General features: G+C 31.4%; 2 protein-coding genes across 2 annotated transcripts; one reads left to right on the forward strand and one right to left on the reverse strand.

The window, feature by feature from the left end:
* Positions 1-147: 147 nt before the first annotated feature.
* Positions 148-16,209, reverse strand: LOC124535407 (microtubule-associated protein tau). The gene is made up of 11 exons (XM_047111617.1): positions 16,119-16,209; positions 9,244-9,369; positions 5,571-7,011; positions 5,396-5,439; positions 5,133-5,292; positions 4,806-5,014; positions 4,523-4,708; positions 4,163-4,183; positions 3,074-3,244; positions 1,093-1,165; positions 148-654 (listed from the first exon to the last, which is right to left on the reverse strand). The coding sequence occupies exons 2-11, from the start codon at positions 9,274-9,276 to the stop codon at positions 314-316; spliced, it is 2,679 nt and encodes an 892-aa protein (XP_046967573.1). The 5' UTR covers positions 9,277-9,369; positions 16,119-16,209; the 3' UTR covers positions 148-313.
* Positions 12,247-14,500, forward strand: LOC124535044. Its single transcript, XM_047111070.1, has 2 exons — positions 12,247-12,491; positions 12,757-14,500. The coding sequence occupies exons 1-2, from the start codon at positions 12,419-12,421 to the stop codon at positions 12,981-12,983; spliced, it is 300 nt and encodes a 99-aa protein (XP_046967026.1). The 5' UTR covers positions 12,247-12,418; the 3' UTR covers positions 12,984-14,500.
* Positions 16,210-23,681: the final 7,472 nt, after the last annotated feature.

Below are 23,681 nucleotides of genomic sequence, written 5' to 3' on the forward strand. Positions count from 1 at the left end.
CTGTGTTCTAAACATTTAAAATATATCAAAAAAGATTTATGAGTTAGAAACTATATTATGCAAACCATTCAATTTAAGTTATTGTAAAACATTATAAATTATACAGCTGATATTTCTGAACTTACACAATATCGGTTGTCTATAATATTTTAAATAATTATAATCTGTAAAAGTTAAAGTCTTAGTCACACTAATACTAAATAATAGTACCGGTAATGTTTTATGGTTTGCGTCTCTAAAGTGAATCACACACACGTAGCTACGAGACCTAAGAATTTTCTATATTTTGTTTTACTTAATGACAATATATAATTCAATATACTGAAAAGGCGGGTCGCTGCGTGAGCGAGGCGCGGCGCGAGTAAGCGGAGCGCGGCGCCTCGCGGGCCGACACGCGGCGCGGCGCGCGCGGCGTGTCGGCGCCGACTGGCTTGCGCGGCGACAGCGCGCGCGGCGTGCGCGGGGTGCGCGGGGTGCGCGGGGGACGCGAAAACCGCGCCGACCGGCTGCGGGACAGCGGACGTTCCTCCTCGGACCACTCTTGTATTGACATGTAATAATTGTCCTGTATAGAACGATTACAATTGTAATGAAACATGTACCAAAACACCATTACAATTATTTCAATGTTTTTAAATATGATATAATACCAAGCTGATCAAAATGATCAATACGATGACGTAAAAAAACTACAGGAATAGACATAGGATTCAGTCTTTAGATCTTCCTGTGTAATATTTAATGAACTTAATAGTCATCAACTGAGGGTAGCAATCCTTTGTAGGGATCACCTCAACCCAAACCAATTTCAAATTTTATACTGATAAAACAAATATATTCATTTAACATTTAATAAAAATATTTGTTTCTATACAACTTTAAATTTATTACTTTGGCCGGCAACAATTATTAATGTAGACCAAACCAGCACCAATTGCAGGTCTACTATATATTAAAGAATGCTATTCAATATTAATACGTGACTCTATAGTCATTCATTATAACAATAAAATCGTAAGATGGCTTTCAACAATTTCAAAAGTGGGATATAAAGTGCTTATAGTATGGAGTAAACAAATAATTATCACTTACCGAAGTTCTTGGAGAAGCAAGAGTTCCACAATTTCAGTGCTTGTGCATTGTGTGATGTATTACTTTTGACAAACTAATATGATTTGTGAAATTTACTAAATGAATAGATACTTTTTAGTCTAAAACTATTTCTAACACTATTAAATAAAACACGAATTGAGACGTTAACTTGTATTAAAATTAGGATTATCAATGTGTTATACCCTTTTATAATTCACAAAATGAACTCGCAGATGTTATAAATGTGAATAATAGTATGCGTACAATATTGGTAAGTCATAGTTATGGATATTGAAAAATGTAAACTTTCAAATCTTAATGTATTACATAAAATTCTAGATATTAATCCGGGTAATAATTAAATCTTACGAAATCGAATGGCCCTATACATATAAAATTATTAAATATCAAAAACTTAATTTAATCAAATGCATACTACCTTAATGTTACAGTGTCAATGCAAATAAATGTGACTAAAGCATCAGCATCAGATTAATACGGCTATCTAATTCTAATTAGTCCTTACAACAGTAGTTACATATAAAATATTAATATATTCTAAGAATAATTTTGTTCAGTCAATCGCGAACTCGATCAATTCTCGTCCCAGCATTACAAATTTAAACTAAACTTTTAATTAGTGTATAATTTTTCGTAGCGAGTTTATACAATAAAAAATTAAGGTCAGACTGTAATTGCGTGTGATTAGTAATAAGCGCTCGCTGCTGAGTCGAGAACTTTGCCCAATTTCATTAAACACTCCAGAATATACCTACTCTGTCCGTGCACACAAGTCTACGAAACACCCGCTATGCAAGGTAACCTTTACGTGACATACTTCTAAATGACCACAAATGTAATAATAACAAATCATCTAAGTATATAGATAAACACCAATTTTTTAATCATATTACTTATTAATAATAAAAATCAGTGATGCTACTACACACAAATCAACAAGAGTGCTTTTTATGTACGTTATTAATTTAATCATTTACGTATTTATTATTTACTGCAAATTAAATCAAGAGATTTATTTATAGAAACAATCAATTAATTAAAAATGTTATATCTGATATCATAAGATATCTATGAATACAGATTACGTTTGAACACAAAAAAATAATCGATTAATTATATTACTTATTGGCACTCATCTACGTCCCTAGTAGCTTATTAAACGGATATTTTATTTAGCGATGACGGATACATCTATGTAATCGCCCTATATATGCGGCGATTGGTAAATATAAATGAATCCTAATAAAGTATTATATCAAAACGTCTAAAAGACTTGATAAAATTTAGATCCGTAATTAGCAATTATTAATCAATATCTATAAGGTAAAGATTTGTTCTTTATCACGAAACTGAGTAGGTACATTAAAATTATAACCTTTAACTAGGTAAACAATAAAAATATTTTAAAATGGTTGGACTTTTCAGTTAAATATCGTATATAGAAAATCGTAGTCTATCGAAGTTCGCTTTAACACGCCTGCTGATTTAAATTTTCGTCCGCTTTCGGAAGCTGGGCTGACGCTGCGGCAGACGGCGGAACAGGACTCTGAGACAAAGCATGAACCTTTTTTTACATTTTGAAAGAGACTAAAATTTTAAATTCTTAGAATTTTTCAACATAATGCAATAACAAAACAAAAAATCATGAAAACAAGAACGAAATCAACACAAAATAATCATAAAATGTTAATGACAAAATAAAATGTGTTAGTAAATGTCAAAACTTATGCGACACACGTTATTCGTTAATTTCGAATGTACCTTGAACCCAAAAATGTTATTCAGTAATATGTGTATAAATACTCTGGCTGAAACAAAAAGTGAATAAAATGTTTTGAAATAATAAATAAAAAATGACTGATGTATGACGGTAAGCCTCCACCAAAACGAAAATAAATGACGAAACAAAACAAGAAGCGAACAAAAATAGTCCTATAATCCCAAGCGAAGTATCCCTCACCTCCTGTCGCGACTGGCCGTGACTGTTGGGGAGAGGAGAGTGTCCACCGATCTGCTTAATGTAATCCTTGTCGTCAAATATTTTAATATCACCGCCGCCTGGCTTATGTTTAACGTTGTCGAGAGAACCCACTTTACTTTGTGCTTTGAAATCCAATTTTTGATTTTCAATCTGTGTGAAAAGTCAACGTGCAATATACATACTAATATAAAAAAATATACATACATTTATTTGTGTCGTCTATTATACAAAAACTTTTTAAGTAGTTTTATGTTTCATATTTTTAAGAACATTATTTTATTACTAAAAACTTTTTGTATAATAAGTGCTTTCATACATAACATTATATTTAGAAATCATTATTATTGTAAATATACATATACATAAATATTAAAGTATCATGGTTTTTAAATTGACATAACATGTTTAGATTAAATATAAATAAATTTATATCAGCGTGTGAGTGAGCAGCATTTTATAGGACATTCAGTTATATTGTGATGTTTCTTTAAAATAAATATGATATATGATTCTTTTGAGATATATAACATATATAAATTTATATTTATTAATTATATAATGAAAATCAACAGTCCTGTGTAATAGAAAACATTCCCATTCGCTCAGAAGACCAATAAGAACAAATATAATGAACTAATGACAATAGTTCCATTTCAAAGCATATCTCAGCGTGAAATTCAGCCGAAACACCGTCCTATAGACGTCAGATCATTTCATTGGTTTTATTAATTATAGAACATACATGGTCGCCTGTGAACATCTAATACCACCCAACTGACCTTTCTGCGAGCCTTACGGTAAAAATGACACGGTCTATTTGACGCTCTCCATCTTGGTAATGCCCATTTTACAAACTAAAAATAGCAATGTGTCTTATAAATCTATCCATTTTTTCAACAATTCAAACTCATATTAGCTTAATATATTACAATCCTTACTAAACATTTTCAAGTATTTGCTTACAATAATTTAACTTAAAAGAATAGTGCCCGACATTCACGTTTTTGAAACGAACACAACAAGCGGCGTTTTCGTGAATAAAGCATATTACTTGAATAAATTACTCACCGGTCTCGTCCCGGCACATGTCTACGAAGGAAAATTATGAAATGGTTCGAATTATGCGTCAATATGAAATTTATGTTACTGTAATTATAGCGTTTTTCTAACTTAACATTGACCTAAATACAGTGCAAATGTTTGGACTAAACATCAAACCTACAATACTTCCTGAATTACGCCAATAAAGTACATAGTGTTACTAAGTGAATGCCTATATATATGAACGTTTTTCGTAGCTAATACGTCCAATACTCACTGCAACCTTATACACGCTGACCATTTTGCTTAATTTTACGTAGAAAGTTATCATGTTTATATAGTTGATAAAATATAACCTGAAACGTGCAAAGTGATTCCTCATGTTACCTTTACAGCCCCTCCGCCTGGTTTGTGAGTGATGTTAATGGTGGATGCAACCTTGGGCTTCGCTTTTTCCTTGAAGTCCAACTTGACAGTTTCAATTTTCTTATCCCCTCCACCAGGCTTATAAGAAGAATTTTGAAGAGAACCAATTTTTGATTTTGCGTTCCATTCCAGTTTTGTAGTCGTAATCTGTAAATAAACAATTTTTTTGTTAAATTTTGTTTAACTGACATAGAAAGAACTGAAGAAGCCAATGTTTGTGTTAATAATAATTTTAACATCATACCTTTTTGGCTCCACCGCTTGGTGTGTAAGCTTCATTTTTCGCAGCAATTTTAGGTGTGACGTTGTTAAAGTCAAGTTTTCTATTTTCTATCTTTACTTTTCCACCACCTGGCTTGTACGTGGTGTTATCTAATGAACCGATCTTCGATTTAACTGCTTTTATGTTAGGTGATGGTGCGCTTCCAACCTGAACTTTGTTCATTGGTACTTCTATAAAACAATATTTTTATGTTACTTAAAAGTAAAAAATAAATACTCATTATTTTTTGACAATTTATGGTATTCAAAATTGTAAGTTAAAAATTTATGATTTCTTTACATAACTTACTCTTTTTCTCATTTGGTTGTGGAGTTTCTGGTGTTTTAGCTGTAGCGCTTTTGCTTGACGATCGAGAGAGATTTTGCTTCAAGCTACTGCTAGATTTTTCTTTTGTTGGCAGTTTGCTGGGCAGCTTTTTATTTGGTGACCCAGGTGAACCGTTGAGATCCTTTGGGCATAAAAACAATGTAAATATATGTATAAATCTATTAATTTATTTGTTCAAATCAAAATAAAATATGTATTATGTTTTTCTATGTATAGATACTCACATTTCCTTGTGTAGATTCATCAACGCCACTGTCGTTATCTCCATCTAAAAAAAGAATTATGATTTTTCATTTAAAACCTTAGCCTTAATTATTATAACTATGTTGTTGTTTGGTTCATCTCAATACATCGTACAATAAAATTGTATTATTACATAAAGCTATCTTAAACAGTTACCTTTGGGCCTTGAACTTGGAGCAGATACAACTTTACGTGGAGTTGATTTTTTGGAATCAGATGGAGTTACTGAAGTTTTCAAATCCGTTGGTTTCTTATTTACTGAGACAGGAGGCTTTGTCTCTACAGGTGATTTTGACTCTGGTGCAACGGGTGATTTCGAAATAGTTTTATTTTGTACTACCGCGTTAGGTTTCGTGTCCTTAACTAGTTCTGATTTAAGTTCTTGCTTAATATCAGTTTTTGGTGTATTTGGACGTTGTGGTTCTGGTGTTACACTTTGTGTTTTATTTGATGAAATCGAATTCTGAGATACGTTCTTCGGCTCGGGTGAGTCATCGCTTCGAGTTAAAGATGGTGAGCGATCAGACAAATCAGTTTTATTTTGCAAATTTTCAGTTTTTACTGTTGTCAAATTGTTCTGTGATACAACATCATCGTCGTCGTCTGTCTTCTTTTTTGACGATAAATTTGATAAAGACCCCATAAGCGATTCCGTCATTTTTGAACTGGCTAGACGTGATTCAGGACGATCGGGTGCATCTTTAGCTCCGTCAGTGGATGTTTCAGATCTTACACTTTCCTTAGAACCTCTCATATTATCCTTACTGCCCCTCATTTCTTGAATCAAACTAAGTCCAGGACTGCGACTTGTTAATTCATCGAATCTCCCACCAACTGAACTTACGGATTTTCTGCGATCATCGTCCATTTTGAGCGGACTTGGTGTTCCAGGCGCAGCTGCAATACTGAAACTTCTAGCTTTAGTCGCTCCCGGTATTTCATTGCTACTATCAAGTTTTGTGGCGTTTTGATTTTCATTAGATGAAATTTGGTTCTCCAGGTTGACTGGCTTGTTTTGAGACAAGGTAGAAGAATCGACACCCTTCAAGGAGCCCTGCGATGGCTGCCTTGGCAATTGAGTGTTTACTGGAGAAGTCAATGCGGCACCGGTCTTTGCGATACCGTTTGTTTGCGACGTTATTTGAGGTCTAGATCCGTCTGGAGTGGTAACGTTGCTAAACTGCGGAGGTTGACGTGGTCCGAATTGAAGGTTATTTGGCACTGGACCTCTTTGCGTAGGCAAAGCAGACGTCGGGGATAGAACGGGTCTTGAGCCTTGGTGAGTCGAATTTGGTTGGTGGTTTAAAGGTCGCAAAGCTGGAGATTGATTTCGAATTTGTGGCGATCCTGGAGGTCCAGTTGGGACCGGTCCTCTTTGGTTTTGGCTACCTGGACGCGGACCAAGCTGCTGTGGAGGCGTAACGGGTCCACCTGGTTGAAATTGTGGCCTTTGTTGCAACTGGGGTCCACCGGGTCGTAGCGATTGCGGAGAGAAAGCTGATCGTGAATCAGCTCTGGTCAATGGTGGTCGCGTCGGATGGCTTTGACTCGGTGATTCCAAGCCGTTTGAGCCTGGATTACGAGGCTCAACTGGGGCCTTGGCAAATAAGAGTTCAATAAATACATATAAGCATATTAACTAAAGAAATTCACTTGAAATTTTTAATGACACAACATGAGCTTAACGTCATGTTTAGCTAAAAATTAATGTACTCTTATATATAAACCAATATCAAAGTTACATCTCATTATTGTCCCACTAGGAAATGCCTTTACTCCTAAGTCTACTGCCGGTAGTTGGATATACATACGATTTGATAGAATTTCTTCCGACACACGAAGATTTCTTCAGTATCTTTTAAAATGTTAAAAATGTACAAGTAAAATATTTGTATCGCGAAATTTCGTCGAGTTGAGTTGAATATGTTCAACTCAGCGAATGAAGCGAGCAATGCCCTGAGACACAAGTTGTCACGAACTATGCAAGTAGGTCAACTCGGTATTGACGGAAAAAAATTAGCTCACATTGTTTGCTATCCTAATACTACTTCCATAAATATAGTATTAATATACAGTACACATAGTAGACATGTCACGTCTTTTAGAAGCAAATAGTCTTAAAGTAAGTATAAATGGAGTAACAAAAAAGATGTTTTGGCATTAATTAATTTGTTACATATTATTGCACGGATGTATAAGTGCAAACACTAAAATCGATTATTTTTAATCATTAAAAAAATATCTTCTAATGATATTTGTTCTGTAATTTGCTTTATGGAAACAACATTGCGGCAAGCGATGGTAACATTTGATATCCATCAATATGACTACCGCACCGCAATACTAAAATAGAGAATACTTCTATAATTCTATAGTCAATGCTTCGAATAGATAGGTCGAACGAAAACTGCAATCTGTTTATTTTCAAGGCAAATTAAAGCAAGATTGACTCTAATTCGACTAACTAAGATTTGAACGTCACGTTTTCGATTCACCAGTACATAACATAGCAATATATGTGGATAAAATTAAATTTATATTCCACTATTACAAATGCGTCTCATTGCCAGATTGAATAAAACTCTAATATTTTATTGCAGGTACGTATAATATAGTGTATAAATCATATACTTATTTTACTTTCAATTAAAACATGTCAGAACATTTTTGATTTATTATATTGATTAAATATAATCGAAAGATAAAATGAAAGTCAAAATCAAAGTCTGAGTCACTTAACCACGTGTCCTAATACTATTATGAGTATGAGTATGACTACAATGACAAAACATTGACTAATAAAAGCAATAAATAAGTACTATCTACACATTGCGTGCTTCCTTAATTACTCTGCTAGTAGCACAGCTCACACGAGACGGTAAATCGATAAAATTATGATACTATTTCACCACACGTTACTAAAAGGTCAACCCGATCGCGTGGCTGACTTATGTAACGAAATCCTCGAATAAAACGCGATTGATTTACAATTTAGGTACATCAAAAGACAGTAAACTTCGCTTTCCTTTTTTGTTCTTCAGTAACGACTGCAACTGCAGTAGTAAACTACAGAAAGTTCAAAAATCTATAGTTTTATGCTTATCCATTAGTATCGTTTCATATAAAATGAAATAAGCTGATTATATTAAAATATATAGTTCATATAATAATATGATAAAGTATATATACTAAACCGTCGCTGACAATACATGTCAGCGACTAGTTGTAAAGTACCTAAACTATGAAATTTAAAAGAATTATTTATTAGAAAAATGATACCGAAATTATTGCTGAATTTTAGTATCGCTTATTTTTTATTCCAAAAACTAATACGTAACACTTACATTACAAAGTTCGAGGAAAATATTTAATTTATGACAAAGTAAATTATAAGCAGTAGGAATATGTTAGATGGAAGCTACAACATTTTATCTGATCTAATAATATGTTTCACTGGCGAGTTGATTATATTATGACTGTAAATTTGAATATTCGTGAGTAAACAAACCGCTATTAATATCTACTGCACATATCACAATTAGTAAGCGCCTAAATTAATCGTGTTGATATACCTTCTCGAAAACATAAATATGCTATAGTGCACGGTAATAGTAATGTTAGGAATTTATAAATTTATATATATTGTCTACAATCTCGTTTTCAAATTTAAAGCAGGTTAATCGGTTAATGTAATGTGAATAGAATTTTTTTCTAATTCGATGAGTTTTAGTTTAAGTACATGTCGTGATATGTCTAGGAGAGTGACAACGGTGTGCATAGAACTATTTTCCGTGGTACCACTGTGCTTACTGTGAGCCATGTGGCTTACCCGATTAATGTGATTATTCGGTATTTGCTCCATTATATTTACGATAGCAAATTCTGGAGCAAAAAAACCTTTATGTCATAATCTCCACACGACGAGGGGTCGCCTATTTGCGATATCTTCTTGAAACTATAAAAGATAATAGAAATTGAATACAATAAAATCACGTGAAATATCTACCACCAAACATAAATCTGTGCTTAAGTGTTTACTTAGTCATCTAATGTTTCCCAAACTACATTCTAACTAAATGCTTATGTGAGACGAATTCTGTCGATATTATTAGTGAATTGTCCAAAATATATATTCTTCTTTAGTACTGTTTGCGTTTCTATTCTAAGTGAATCGAAACTTTGAACTTGTTGTTGACAGTTGCTTGAAAGTTTCTGGTGCAGGATCATTAAAGGAGGTACAATAGAGGCCGCGTAAGTCGATACATAAAATTATGCCGGGTATTATCTTGCTTATTATAAATATCAGTAATTGTTCGTTTAAGTATCGATAAAAGTTTTTATATATTTTATCAATGATCTAGTGATCTATAATTAAATCGTTGGTATCTGTAAATAGCATACCTGTTTAACATCAAGACATAAAATCTTTATGAAGAAATGTTATGGGACGGAATTTACTATGGACATAATATGTCAATTTATTTCTGTTTAAATGTATGGGTGAAACCAGTTGCATAATTTTAAATTATCTCAAGGAGGACTTTAAGACAATTTTATTGGTCATAGTTTCTCGTTAAGAACTATATGTAAATTGTTCTTAAATGTATATACAACTGCTTAATTGAAGTTTGAGTTTTGAGTTTCGATTACTTAGTATAATTTTACACTGCCATACTAGTTAACGTTTATAATTATCTACTGCTAAGATAAAGTAACTAAAAATGACCATTCATTTTCTTCAATATATGGGATTTCGAAAGCATGACAATCATCAGATATGAAAATATAAATCAGACGTTATTTATAAAGAATGTGTTAAATTCATATCATTTATAATATAAATAACGATGCAGAAAAGCTATTTCTATTTTTGGCAATAAACATTTAAAAATAAGTGAGTATGAATGAGACGGCACATACATACAAATATAGTTAAAATGCCGCTCCGTTTATAAAATGAATCACTCTTTGTAATCGTCATAAGATTGTTTTTTTTTTATTAAGCCCTACTTGGAGGGCTATAATTTAAAAATGTAGGTAAACGATTTTAAACCAAATTTCAACATAATTTATATCAACGTTAAAAACGGAAGCGTGTGTTTTTATCGTGCATTTGAACCATTATTTTTTTTTTAATTCTCGTAATAAAATATTTGATTTACCTACCAAACTTTTGTAGGTTATAAAGATTTGTACAATGTAACTTGTATAAAAGCAAGATAAATAAAAAATGTTACGTATTTTAATATAAATTCTGATTGTATATATAACTATGTAATAATAAAGGCCCGTACGTTTATTTTTATTCTGTAAATATAATACGGTAGAGTCAGCCATCCAGTAAACAGCTTGACTCTTGTGAGGAAAGTCAATATTTACTCGTGCAGGCTCCCCCTTCTCTTTTTTCCTATTTATGCCTTTATGAAAACAGCTTCTTGATGTCTTACAGCTCCCCTAAATAGCTTCCCTCCAATTGTTTTTTAAATTACCCAATGAGTAATAAGAACTAAAATTATTTACTTATAACCAACAATATATAATAATATAATTCAATGTGTTCTCTTAAGGTGATAATATGACTAAAGTTTAAAGTTAGAAAACAGAAATTTTTGGAAAAAAAAATTTGAAAAAAAAGTTTACCTTAAATTCAATTTAGTGCTTTCCAAGTTGATCTGTAGTCTATAATATATCTACGGTACTACGATTATTCCCTAGTGGTTGGACCGTTGGTATATCGTTGTGCATTCAACCTTCACACAAATAAAAACAAAGTATTGGTTGGCATTTAATGCGCTATAAAAACTCGTAATGGGTAGTGTGAATTGTATAATATACCACCCATTAAATAGTGCTCTTATAAATATGTTAACGAATTTTCATTCCACGACATTATATTTGTAATCTTTGATTATGCATTAATTTAATTATATAAAATTATCGAGAGTAGGTAATTGAGCGTGTAGCATTATCATTATCTTTAGATAACAAAGTTATATTTGTTATTTTATTGACATCATTATTAATTTCCTGGACAATTAATTCTTAAAATTTTCCAACACACACTTGTCAGAATCATTGTTTTACAGTACACTACGTACATATATTAGTTTTCCGCTAACACTTATATGTACTTGTAATCTCTTAGATTTATTAACACCGCCCTGCTAAAGATCATTGTCGTCAATATATCATTATTTCTAAATATATCTCGCATGTTTTCTTCCATCTTCAAACAAGAATACTTAAACAGGTAGGCGATAAGGTACTTATATTTAGATACAAGATATAATCGAATAAATTTAAATTAAAAATATGTACTCAAATTTAAAACAATTGGTATTTCTCTTTCTTACGTTGCGACAGTCAATAAGTACGTATGTTTTTTAGATAAAGTATTTATCATGCCATTGTTAGGGGATTTCAATTTAAATTTATTTTATGATACGACAAAGTTATACGTCAATATGACGTTTTTGAGGTGATGACCAACATTTTTTAAGTTACAGAAATATGTCATAGAAATCATATGTAAGTTTATTTTCCTTTTTAATATACCTAAATATTATCGATTTAGCTAAAATATACTTTATAATAACATTTTAGAGTTATTAGTAGGTAAGCAATAATTTTTACGAATACTTCGCGACCACAATTGGCAGGTAAGTCCCGGCGGTTCAAAATTAATGTTTTGCTAATGACGATACGAGAAATAAAGAATGATCCTAATAATTCGTATCGTATACATATATTTTCAATATTTACATTTAAACACACGAGGTGTTGAAGAAAATTTTCATGAACATAGCAAAAGGCTCGAGCGCGGCAAATGCGCTGGCGTCATACATTCTCGCGTCAGAGCCCGTCGATGACGTGGTCTTAGTAGTTTCTCTGCCAAATGTGACTCAGGTTCTTTATAAAACGACGCTCACTGACTAAACATCGCGCATTTCACATCAAGTCTCCGTCCACTCAGCGGTTGATAATATCGATATCACAAGTGTCAAATGTTTGTAAACGGTGTGCAAGTTATCAGTTCACGCTTGAATAACATTACATTGGATTCACTCAGTATACAAGGTAATTACTTTTTACTTGACAAATTAACAAATGTAACTGCAGTTTTAATCGTTATTTGTTAAATGAACAAAACAAATAAATTGTTTCATTCACATGGAATATTGATATACTTATAAAACATTAATTAACACGTTTAAATATTAGATACTTATTTAAATTTAAAATTTACTTAAGCATGTGGAATAAAAAAATTTTTCATTGTTTTGTATTAGATAATATATTATTCTAATCCGGAAATAAATTGTTTATTGTTAATTTTTCTCAGAAAATATGCATCAAAACAATGAAAAGACAGAGATGTGCCAGAAGGGTAGACTTCCACCAATGTTGCATCTCACACCATCCGGTACAAATCAGAAGAGAGTCGACAGCAGTCCTCACCAAAAGATCGACAACCCTTGGCTACTGAAGCCTCAACACGAAATACCGCCCACGCCTCCACCCCAAACCGACCAAAAACCCGCTAGTTTCTTTCAACAAAGAATTGGATAAATCTTTAATAGGACAGTTGAAAATAATCGAAATAACATTGTTATGGCAAGTTGCCATCTTGCCGAAATACGGACTTTCGAATAAGTCATATAAAAATACTCCATTACGTTAATAAAGCAAACACGTAAATAATGGGTCGGGATCAAGGAATCATTCTGCCAAACTCTGACACAAGGAAAGTAATGCGAGCTGATCATGACACGTATGTGCGTCAACATTTCTGAGAGATCGAGAGTGGATGTACACTGCGTATTGTTTTTAGGAACCTTATTGGATGTTTTGTATAAATGCGTTTTTGACCGTAGTAAGGACATCAACAATATAATGTAAATATTAATAAGTAAGGCTAAGTTATTGCTACAAAGAATAATGAAACGTGTTAAATTTAAGTGCCTTTTGAAAAATGTTATGCATTAATAAACATAATTAAATTTAAAAAAGACGTATTTAGTAATTGTATATTTTATATGAACGCCATTTAAAATAAAAATTAGTTAATAATGTAAAACTTTTCCTATTTGTTTTTTCCAGTATTTAAGTTAAAAAAATGTAAATAAATTCATTGAATTTCGAATAGAGCTTTATCACGATTGTAATGTGTAGGAACTGTGCCAAAAATGTGAATATGAAATTCTATGTAGTTAGTGACATGTTACGTACAACATAACTGCAAGTGTGTAGCTAACAATGAAATAGCAGCAATAAAGAGTCTAAATTACCATTTTCGCGACTATAAACGCTATATACTCGTCGCTTAATTCTTATGTTGTTTATTCCCTTCAAGTAGATTAATCCCTTTAATAAGAATCCCTATAAATTCTGTTAAGTGAATATTATTTTATATACTTATACTTCTTACCGACCTTCTTAAGTTTCATATTATGAAGTCAACATTCAATATTTTTTAACGTTGAAGATAAAAAAAAATCATCAAAACTTTTCCATACAACTGGTTATAAGAGTACGTCGAGTGATACAAGTGTTTTATATAATGAGAAAAAAGAAGCAATAAAAATTACGATACGAACAAATACGGTACAATAATAATGGTTGTCGGGAGTAAAGTTCAATTGTCTAATAAAATGTGTACTTTAATCTTTCTATTAAGGCTTATTATTAACAAGACATTATACCACGTGACAAATTATATTATTCGACCTTCAAGAAAAGCAAGTTTTAGTTTATATAGCTTCGTGTGTGATTCATAATGACTCAAACCAAAGTGAAACTCGTAAAAAACGAAAAACGCCATGTGTATTGTCTTGCTTAACGTTAAAACACTTTTATTGTTTTTTAGTTAACCTTGGAAATCACGATGTTCTTGGAAACTTTAATTTGGTGCAAAACATTAATTATTATTTATCGGGCTTACATTGGCCTATTTCTTTAAATAAGTACTCCGATAGATATACGTATTATTAAAGTCGAATGGCTCTGTACGTGACTTTACTCGTGTCTTTAATCATGTTTATACTATATTTTTATAAAGATATAATAATATAATTTAATTCTTATCAGTGGGTGTATTAATATTACCTTTATAATTAATCTTATTTATTCCACAATGTACGTAAGAGCTCTTTTATTAAAATACTAACCATAATTGTGGGACTTTCTTTCAATAAATAAGTACAATGGTTTTAAAGTGACAGTGACAGATTATTAATATATTTTTATAAAAATAGTAACCAACGATGAAATTAAAATTCGATATAAATTATATATTATAATATGTATATTCTGATAATATTTTCGAGTCAAAGTAAAGCTGTCATTAAAATGTTTATATAATATTTTAATAAACTATTACATTTATGAAATCTTAAAAAAATATATTTAAAAAAACTTAGGTAAATATAAGGAATTACATTATTTAACCGTTACATTAATTGGGGCCTTAGAGCGTGGGTGTGATGTGTGACGTGTTCCGACAAGTGTCTCAATTGAGCATATTGACCGCTCGACTCCATCCCAAATTATACTTCCTGGTGACTTTTACCTACATAGCATACACAGACAAAACATTTACCTAAATAAACGAAAATTATCCGTTAACTAATACAACAGTTCATAGACAGGGGCTGGTTTTTTGTCCTTTAAAACACAAATTTATAAACAACCGATAGGTTGTTATAGATATATTTTATTTATTTAAAAAAAGTAGTCCACACCGAAACAACCATATTAAATAAATTATTATTACTCAATTCTTTTGTTCATTATATGTTATTCACAATTTTATTAATAATGCTGCGTTCTTAATCTTTAATGTCGTTATGACGATAACAGAAATAAACGTGTTTTTTTATTATCATAGCAATGACGACGGTATGTCTAGTAAAGCTGATTGCATGGACAGATAAGGTAACTATAAAATAAATTTATATTTAGCAATTATATCATAACCGTCATATTTAGTATTTGTTTATTGTTGTCATTATATTTAAATATGTTTATTTTAAGAGTACAAATTTGTAGAAACATTTGAGAATTTGGAAGGTCATATAACGCAATACATTTGATATTAAATCAATGAAACATTCAATTATTCATCATTGACCAGTGTAGTTTATAAATAGCCTTAGTTCGTGCGACACATAGGTGTTTCTTAGTTACGAGTGCATACAAAATAGCAAAAAAAAAAGTTTAAAAACCTAAATATATAAGTTACTTAAGTAATTATTACGACATTCGGGAAATAAATTTACATACTACTGTTACAGTTTTTTGAAAAGTAGGAACATGTATTAGCCTGGCTAGTTGCCTACGCATTTCCCGACAGCTAATAGGACGGTCGATATCTAGACTGGAATGGATAAACCCCGAGGACTATTTAAAAAACACACACACAAAATAAAAACTACACGTTTTACTCTACGTACTTATACTGACGTTTTTAAATCGATACAAATGAAATTTATTTTTTTAACTAGGGCGTATATATGTTATAAAATATGTAAAACTTGTCAATAACACTTTGTATCTCAATTGGATATAAAAAGCGATCGACTATTTTGAAATAACCTTAAATTACACCATTCTATATAAATTGCGTAGATTGATAGTGTGCACTAGAATATTCCAAGTGTAATTAAGCATTTGCAGTGCCTGTTTTGATTTAAAACTGGAACTCACCTGAGATGCCGCGAAAGACAGACACTGATATAATAAAATGTGGTTAATATATTATTTCATTGACCAGAATTAACAAAGGACGCCCTCCGATGAGGTCGCCGGTAAAGCCTGATATGCCGTGAAACGTAGCTGCCTCTATTGGCGACTAGAGATACGAAGACTACAATAATGATCAGAGCCGGCACTACCCTTATTTATTAAATTAAACTCAAGATAACACTTTTAGCTAAGAGTATTCTCACCTCTGTCATAAATTAAAGGTTCAATAATAATAAAACCGTATTGTTATTTGAACCATTATATTATATTAAGCAAGTTAAATACGTGTAACATGTTTTTTATAGTTGCACGTGTCTTAACATTCATAGCACTTGACAAGGGTGCGTCCTGCGCCCTGAAAACGATGCGCGCGCACTCCGTTGCTCAAGTCCCTGCTACGAGATATGTATTAGTAACCACATCTAGGTAATGTATCGACGATAAATATTGCTGTCTTTTTCTTATTATACTAAGAACATAGAGATAGAAATATCGATGTTCCATATTACGATAATTGCCGTTAAAAATTATAATTCTAGAACAATGTTTTCTCGTTAATCATTATTTAAAAAGTTAAGTACAATCGTTCTTTAAAACAAATACTATAACTAAATAATACCACACATATAAATATAATGGCTAAGGTTAACATGTAAATAAATAAACTTACAATCTATAAATAATGATTGAGATGAACCAAACTTAAAAACATTTTATTGTATTCTAATAATAATAACTTAACTTATAGTTAGTAATAAATTATTTGTTAATTTTCTTTATCAACACAAAAATGTTGTGTTGTTACCAAGATACGCGCAGGCTCCATTAAATTGTTATTACCTGAAACAAAGAAAGAAAACGGATTTTATATTGATTCATAACAGCAAATATAAATATAAATACAGCTCGGGTCAATGAACCTTAGTCTGATAATTATTCTCTTATTTTATACAGATAAGTATTGCCTATATAACGACGACAAATGAATTTTATGCTATTTGATGATAATACTTTTCAGTTAGGAAATAATCCCGATGATTAGATAAACTATATTTAATTTTGTAATAAGTTGTTACTGAATCAGAAATATTTTCTAATAAGAACTGAACGATCATTAGTTTTAATTATGAAACTTCAACTCGAATACGTTGGGTGGCACTATACTAAAACTAATCCTATCTTATTAATCTATCTTACGTGAAAGGATAACGTGCATATATTTTTTATACTTTCAGCTTGTATTTTGATAAAATTAAAAAAATAGTTAACAATCGCGGGTTCAAGCCCAGGCAAGCACCGCTGATTCATGTGCTTAATTTGTCTATATAATTCATCTCGTGCTCAACAACGGTGAAGGAATACATCGTGAGTAACCTGCATGTGACAAATTTCTTAGAAATTCTGCCACATGTGTATTCCACCAACTCGCATTGGAACAGCGTGGTGGAATATGTTCCAAAACCTTCTCCTCAAAGGGAGAGGAGGCCTTTAGCCCAGCAGTGGGAATTTACAGGCTATTGTTGTTTGTTGTTGTGTAAAAAAATAATAATTTTTCAATATAATTTGTCTTGAACTTAAAGGTTTTTCAAACAGACGATGAATCAAATTACATTTTTTTCTTGTATGTTAAATATTATTTATGTTGTAAGCCTAATATAAATTAAATATTAAAATACGACATATACATTATAAGTCCGCCTATATGTTAAAATTATCGCTATATGTATCTTTTAATTACAGTGTTATTTATTATCTTATTTGTGGTCATAAGAAAGATTACCATAATAGCGTATACAAGTAATACGGTAACACTAAAGTGAAGCCCTGAGTCACAGCTGGGATTTAAATGTAACTGTGTTCCACTCAACTAGATAATATGTTATATCTGTATTTATTTATACATAAATTACATAAATTGACAGTACCTATTCATTTATAAATATTATGTATATATTAGTTATTAATTTCATCAGCAGTGGAATTTTTGAAAATTTACGTACTGATACTTATTTGCTTTATTATGATAGAAAAGTTAAAACGGAATTCTCTAATATGTAAATGATGAATGTAATATATACACTGTAATCTTAATGAAAAAGTAAAATTCAAAACTAATTAGAATTACAAAAAATAGGAACAAAAGTAAATAATTTCGTTCTTACATCACTGTCACGACGACGATGCCAGGCGATCATTATGTAATAAAAATATATCTCATCTCTAACAATAGTATCCGAAATTGTGCTTTGGTTTTAGTAACTTAGCTTTAAATACTTTATAGACATAATATACGAGTATTAAAATTCAACTTTTATACTAACTAAACTGTAAAAACAAATTTGATTTAGAATAAAAAATCATTATTAATAAGATTGTTTACAGATATTCATATTTAAATCTACTCGCTTGGTAAATGTTAAGTAATATGAAATTCTAGTTTTTGCTATGGTAGCGAGGCAGGCATAAATAAGTACCTACGCAGCCCTAGCTAAAAGGACAGCCTTGGAGTTTAGGCTCGCTTCATACTAAATTCCATCAAATTCGGTTCAGTGATTTAGCTATGTAAGGACAAAGGACAGACACAAAAACAATTACTTTCACATTCAAATTACTATGTATATATAGAGTTTTTGTAGAAAATATGACGTATCAGGAACAAACACATGGGTATTCCTTATCTCTAAAATCTTTTGAGGAAAATGTTTATAAACGTTAGTGTGTTAAGAATTATTATAAAAGTGAGAATTGCAAGTGTTAAAACTTTAAACATTACATACTTATGTGAGTGGTAACAGAACGATAATATTAAACCATCGAACCGTCACTATTGAGCAGTGGGAAGAAGACCATAAGATTAACTTGCTGATTATACCAAAAATATGGCTTTGTTTTCGTATTACAATTGACTTGACATATTACTATTTGAAAATTTTTCATAATTTTTTGTTTACGGAAACTGCTAAACATTGTGTTGGGTTTTTTGTTTGACTCGACCACATAGTTCTTACTGTGGAGTGTGGCATTATGATTCAGGCCAAGAGAACTGTAGGATTTATTATTCGAACCGCGCATTCTTTCATAAACACTAGCTTATAGAAACTCTTTATGTTCCTTTAGTAAGAATAGTTGAATATTTTTCCTCCGTATCGATGGCCGAATTATTATCTCTAGTATATAGTCAGCGAATTTATATTAGTATTAATTTCTTGGACAAGTGACAAACTGTCTTATGACTAAAGTTCTTGTAATAAAATGATATAATAATAAAATGCTGGTAGATAAAACAATTCCACTCCAAGCAACGTAGAGTTTTTATCTTATACTATAAAATACATAGTTAATAGTGTTTTTTTTGTTTTTATGATGTGATCGATTTGACTACAAAATCCATACTCATTCCGTTTAATGAAATAATCCGTGTACTCACATTCTATAGAATGTGCAAAATAATTTTAACTTTTGCTATGACAGACATTTCCAATGATGTTTTAGTAAACAGATATTTTATTAACGCGCAAAAAGTGAAGACTAGAAAACGTCCTAATTGGGACGTTTGCCTTAAGTCGTTTTACGTAGTAATACGTTATAATACATCATAATTACGTAGTAATACGTTTTGCGTAATTAAAACATCTAGTTATCCCTTTTAATTTTTGTTTTTTATCAAGCTATCCTTTTTACTTTTAACGAAATGTAAAAATAATCTAAAATAAACGGTCCCCGGCGCGGCACACTTTTTTCTGTTGTTTAGTATGGATATAACATATCTGTTTATTAGAATATCATTGGTAATTTAAATATTTATCTTTACATTAAATAAAAAATAATAAATTTTAGCTTTTGTTTTGCACAGATGGGGAATACAGTTAACAAAAAAAAACATCTAATAGCTAAGAAAACCCGTGCATTAATAGATAATATTTCCAATGGGATGTCCCATCAGTGACACGGCTAAATTTATAATAAGGATATACAAGACTACACTTTTTATTTAATACACGTCATAGTTTTGTCTGCTCTTTTCGTTTTTACTTTAATCAAATAACGAACGAGGGTTTTTCCCCTCAGCGCGATACACGCATTTTCGCGATATCGGAAAATTTTTCATAACAATGAACTCTTTGATTCCAAAAAGAAAATGTAGTTTACGTTTGAAGGCAATTTTTGCGAACACTAATATACACAAGTCTGTAGAAAGAAACGATTAACTTTAACAAAACGTCGAATAAAGTGTTAATAAACAATAACATTTTTATTTTAGATGGAAAAAGTTGCGATATTGCTACTAATTCTAGTTGATATATGAGTAGCAATTGGGTATTCAAAGGTCTTATATGGCTAATAAAAACTTCATATTAAAGTTTACTTTAAATATGTATTATATCTATATACAACAATAATACGACCTCCATGGTCGAGTGGTGTGTACACCGGTTTTCATGGGTACGCCACTCTGAGGTCCCGGGTTCGATTCCCGGCCGAGTCGATGTAGATTACCATTAGTTTTCTATGTTGTCTTGGGTCTGGGTGTTTGTGGTACCGTCGTTACTTCTGATTACCATTACACAAGTGCTTCAGCTACTTACATTGGGATCAGAGTAATGTATGTGATGTTGTCTCATATTTATTTATTTATTATTTATTTATTAATAATATATATCTACATACATATGTCAGTTACACGAATACAATTAGAATCGTTGAATTTTATTCGCTCAAAACCACCGGAGATATAATAATTATTATGTAAAAATATCTCTGACAAACAAGACACTACACTTATTAGACTTGATTGGCAACGTCATACCATTACTCACAATAAATTACTGCAATCTAAGCCCCCAGAATTTATTATTAGTAGAAATAACCGTAGTCAATGTCGTGACGTCGATTATGAACAGACAATTTTGATATGCAAATCAAATAACAAATTCGTAAAAGATAATTTATTATTAAAATTGAAAAAGTTTGAAATTCGTTTCATGTGAACTGATAAGGTGGGAAGCATCAATAGCGCAATGATTTAACAGCAAGTCGACTCGTAGGTAGACTTTACACATAATAGAAAATAAACATTTGTCATTATGCACTGGGCTATAGAGATATTTGATAGATATGTATTGCGTGGTTTATCACTGTATTGTTGTGATTCCCGCAATGCAAAACTGGAAAGTCCTTGAGGGTTACGACTTGCGAGCGCTCACCAGTCACCGGTGTCGCTCCAAGCAGGAAGAAGCGCGGTTTGCGTGTTGCGTGTCGCATTTCATTAGGTTACTGGGACCGTGCGTGTTTTTCAGGCGCTTGCCCAAAAATATGTGATTTTCATTTTCGATCGTCTTTTAAGTCATCCCATTACTTTTTTGCGACGTTTTTACAAAACAAAACATATTTTTAAGTAAAGTATGACTGTATTGATAGCTAAAGTCAATTACAGTCTAAAATTTTATTAACAGCAGTCATAACTTTATAAATTATACATTTAAAAAAAGAACGTTTTCTTATATTGTACCTATTAGATAAGTATCGCTTACAAGTAAAACACCGACTACGTAGTTCACATAAAATAAAAGTCAACGTAACTAGTATGGTACAGCAAATAAGTACGTTCCTACATAAAATAGAAGCCAGCGAACATTACCAAGGTTACAGGCGAGCTTTTTCAATAAAATGATAGTACTATAATATTGTAGGAGTAATCGAAAATCTGTTGTTCTGATTTCGCCCGCAAAATTTAACTGAGTATCTATACAATAAATAAAATGTAAATTTTCAATATGCATTAAAAGCCACACTGTGAATTCAGATTAAATTGAAATTAAAATCCATTAAATGGGAAATTAAAGTCTAGCTAAACAATATAGTTCTCAGTTCAATTTTGCAATGTCTAAAGGTAGGTTACTATATATGGGTATCGGTAATGAGATTAAATTTTACCGTGTGGGAAATAAACTTCGTACCATTACTAACAATAAATTATTGCAATCTAAGCATCTAATATTGGTAAAAATAACCGTAGTCAATGTCGGGACACACATATATATTATATACACAGAGTCGGATTTAAAGGTTTGGAGGCCCTGGGGCCACAAAGCAGTGGAGGCCCTAGACCAACAGGAGCGTGGAGATCCTAATAATTATATCATGGATTAATGGATTAGCTTGAGCTGTTATTAATTTGAATCAGCAAGTATTTCTTGACTGGTATCGGTAACTTTAAAATATTAAGTAGTAAGATTATTATAATTTGACTATATCTCGGTATTTGTTAACTCACTGAAAACTTTTGTGGCCCCCACTTATGTGGAGGCCCCAGGGCAGTTGCCCCGGTTGCCCTTCCCTAAATCCGGCCCTGTATATATAACAAATATATTTTAGAATAAAGCTACTGAATCAATTTTAGGCCGTATTTGAATGATAAGCTCAGACGTCAACAGCCTTCTTAAATTAAATGATTAAAGCAACTTTGAAAAGAGATCAGGTGATCAGGAACATTTAATATTAATACTTGCAATAACATCTTGGTTCCCAAGGTTAGTGGCGCATTGGCGATGTAAGGAAGGGTTAATATTTGTTACAGCGTCATTGTCTATGGGTGATGGTGACCACTTACAGGTGGCACATCAGGTGGCCCATATGCTCGTCCGCCAATCTATTCCATAAAAAATGTATTAAAATATAATAAATTTACATAAAACTATCAGCGTTTGATGTTTAAAAATTCTAGCTACTTCTAGATTTCTCCAAAAGTAATGCAGAGAGGTATCGTTAATTTCACGCAGTTTTACCTACTTAATGACTAATGAATGTTTATCGAAGTCAACAGGACGAAGTTCACGATTTACGTTTATACTTGTAATATAAACGCGTGTCACGTTTGACTTATCTTAAAATGTTTTATACGTTATAACTGTATGTTAATAATAACTATAAAATTATATCTATTTGTATTGTATCTGAAAGAATGACACGTCGAACTTATGTGTATATTATTATACGTCGAAATTCGTTTACGCCCATCACGTAGCTATGTCTTATCTATGAATATTTATTTATTTATTATTTATTAGCATTTGTTTTTAAAGAAATATAATAAGTTAAATAAGAAAATTCGCAACAAAACATTGTAAAACTCTTTCCGACAATGCCATATATTACAAAACAAAAACAGCTCAGAGGTCGGTATTTCTTCTGTAGAGCAATGTATACAGTTTTCTAATTTATAGACCTAGCAAGCCTGCACACTGATTCTGTTGCCAGATAGTAAAAAAACACGTATAGAAAATATTTGAACAAAATAAGTACGTAAAAAAGAAAAAAGGTTTATTGTACAATTTGAGACACATTTCTAATAATTAACCCACGAAACTATTTATTTTTCTACCTGATTTATAAATAAGGTATTCATTATTTAAATAAAGATAATAATTATATAATATATATTGAGCATAAAATCTTATAACAAGTAACTCTTCACTGCCAAAATATAATGATATAGCAAAGGTTTTCATTTCTATCTGAAATTGG

Source organism: Vanessa cardui, chromosome 14 (assembly GCF_905220365.1).
Source record: "Vanessa cardui chromosome 14, ilVanCard2.1, whole genome shotgun sequence".
In the NCBI taxonomy this organism is placed as follows: domain Eukaryota; kingdom Metazoa; phylum Arthropoda; class Insecta; order Lepidoptera; family Nymphalidae; genus Vanessa; species Vanessa cardui.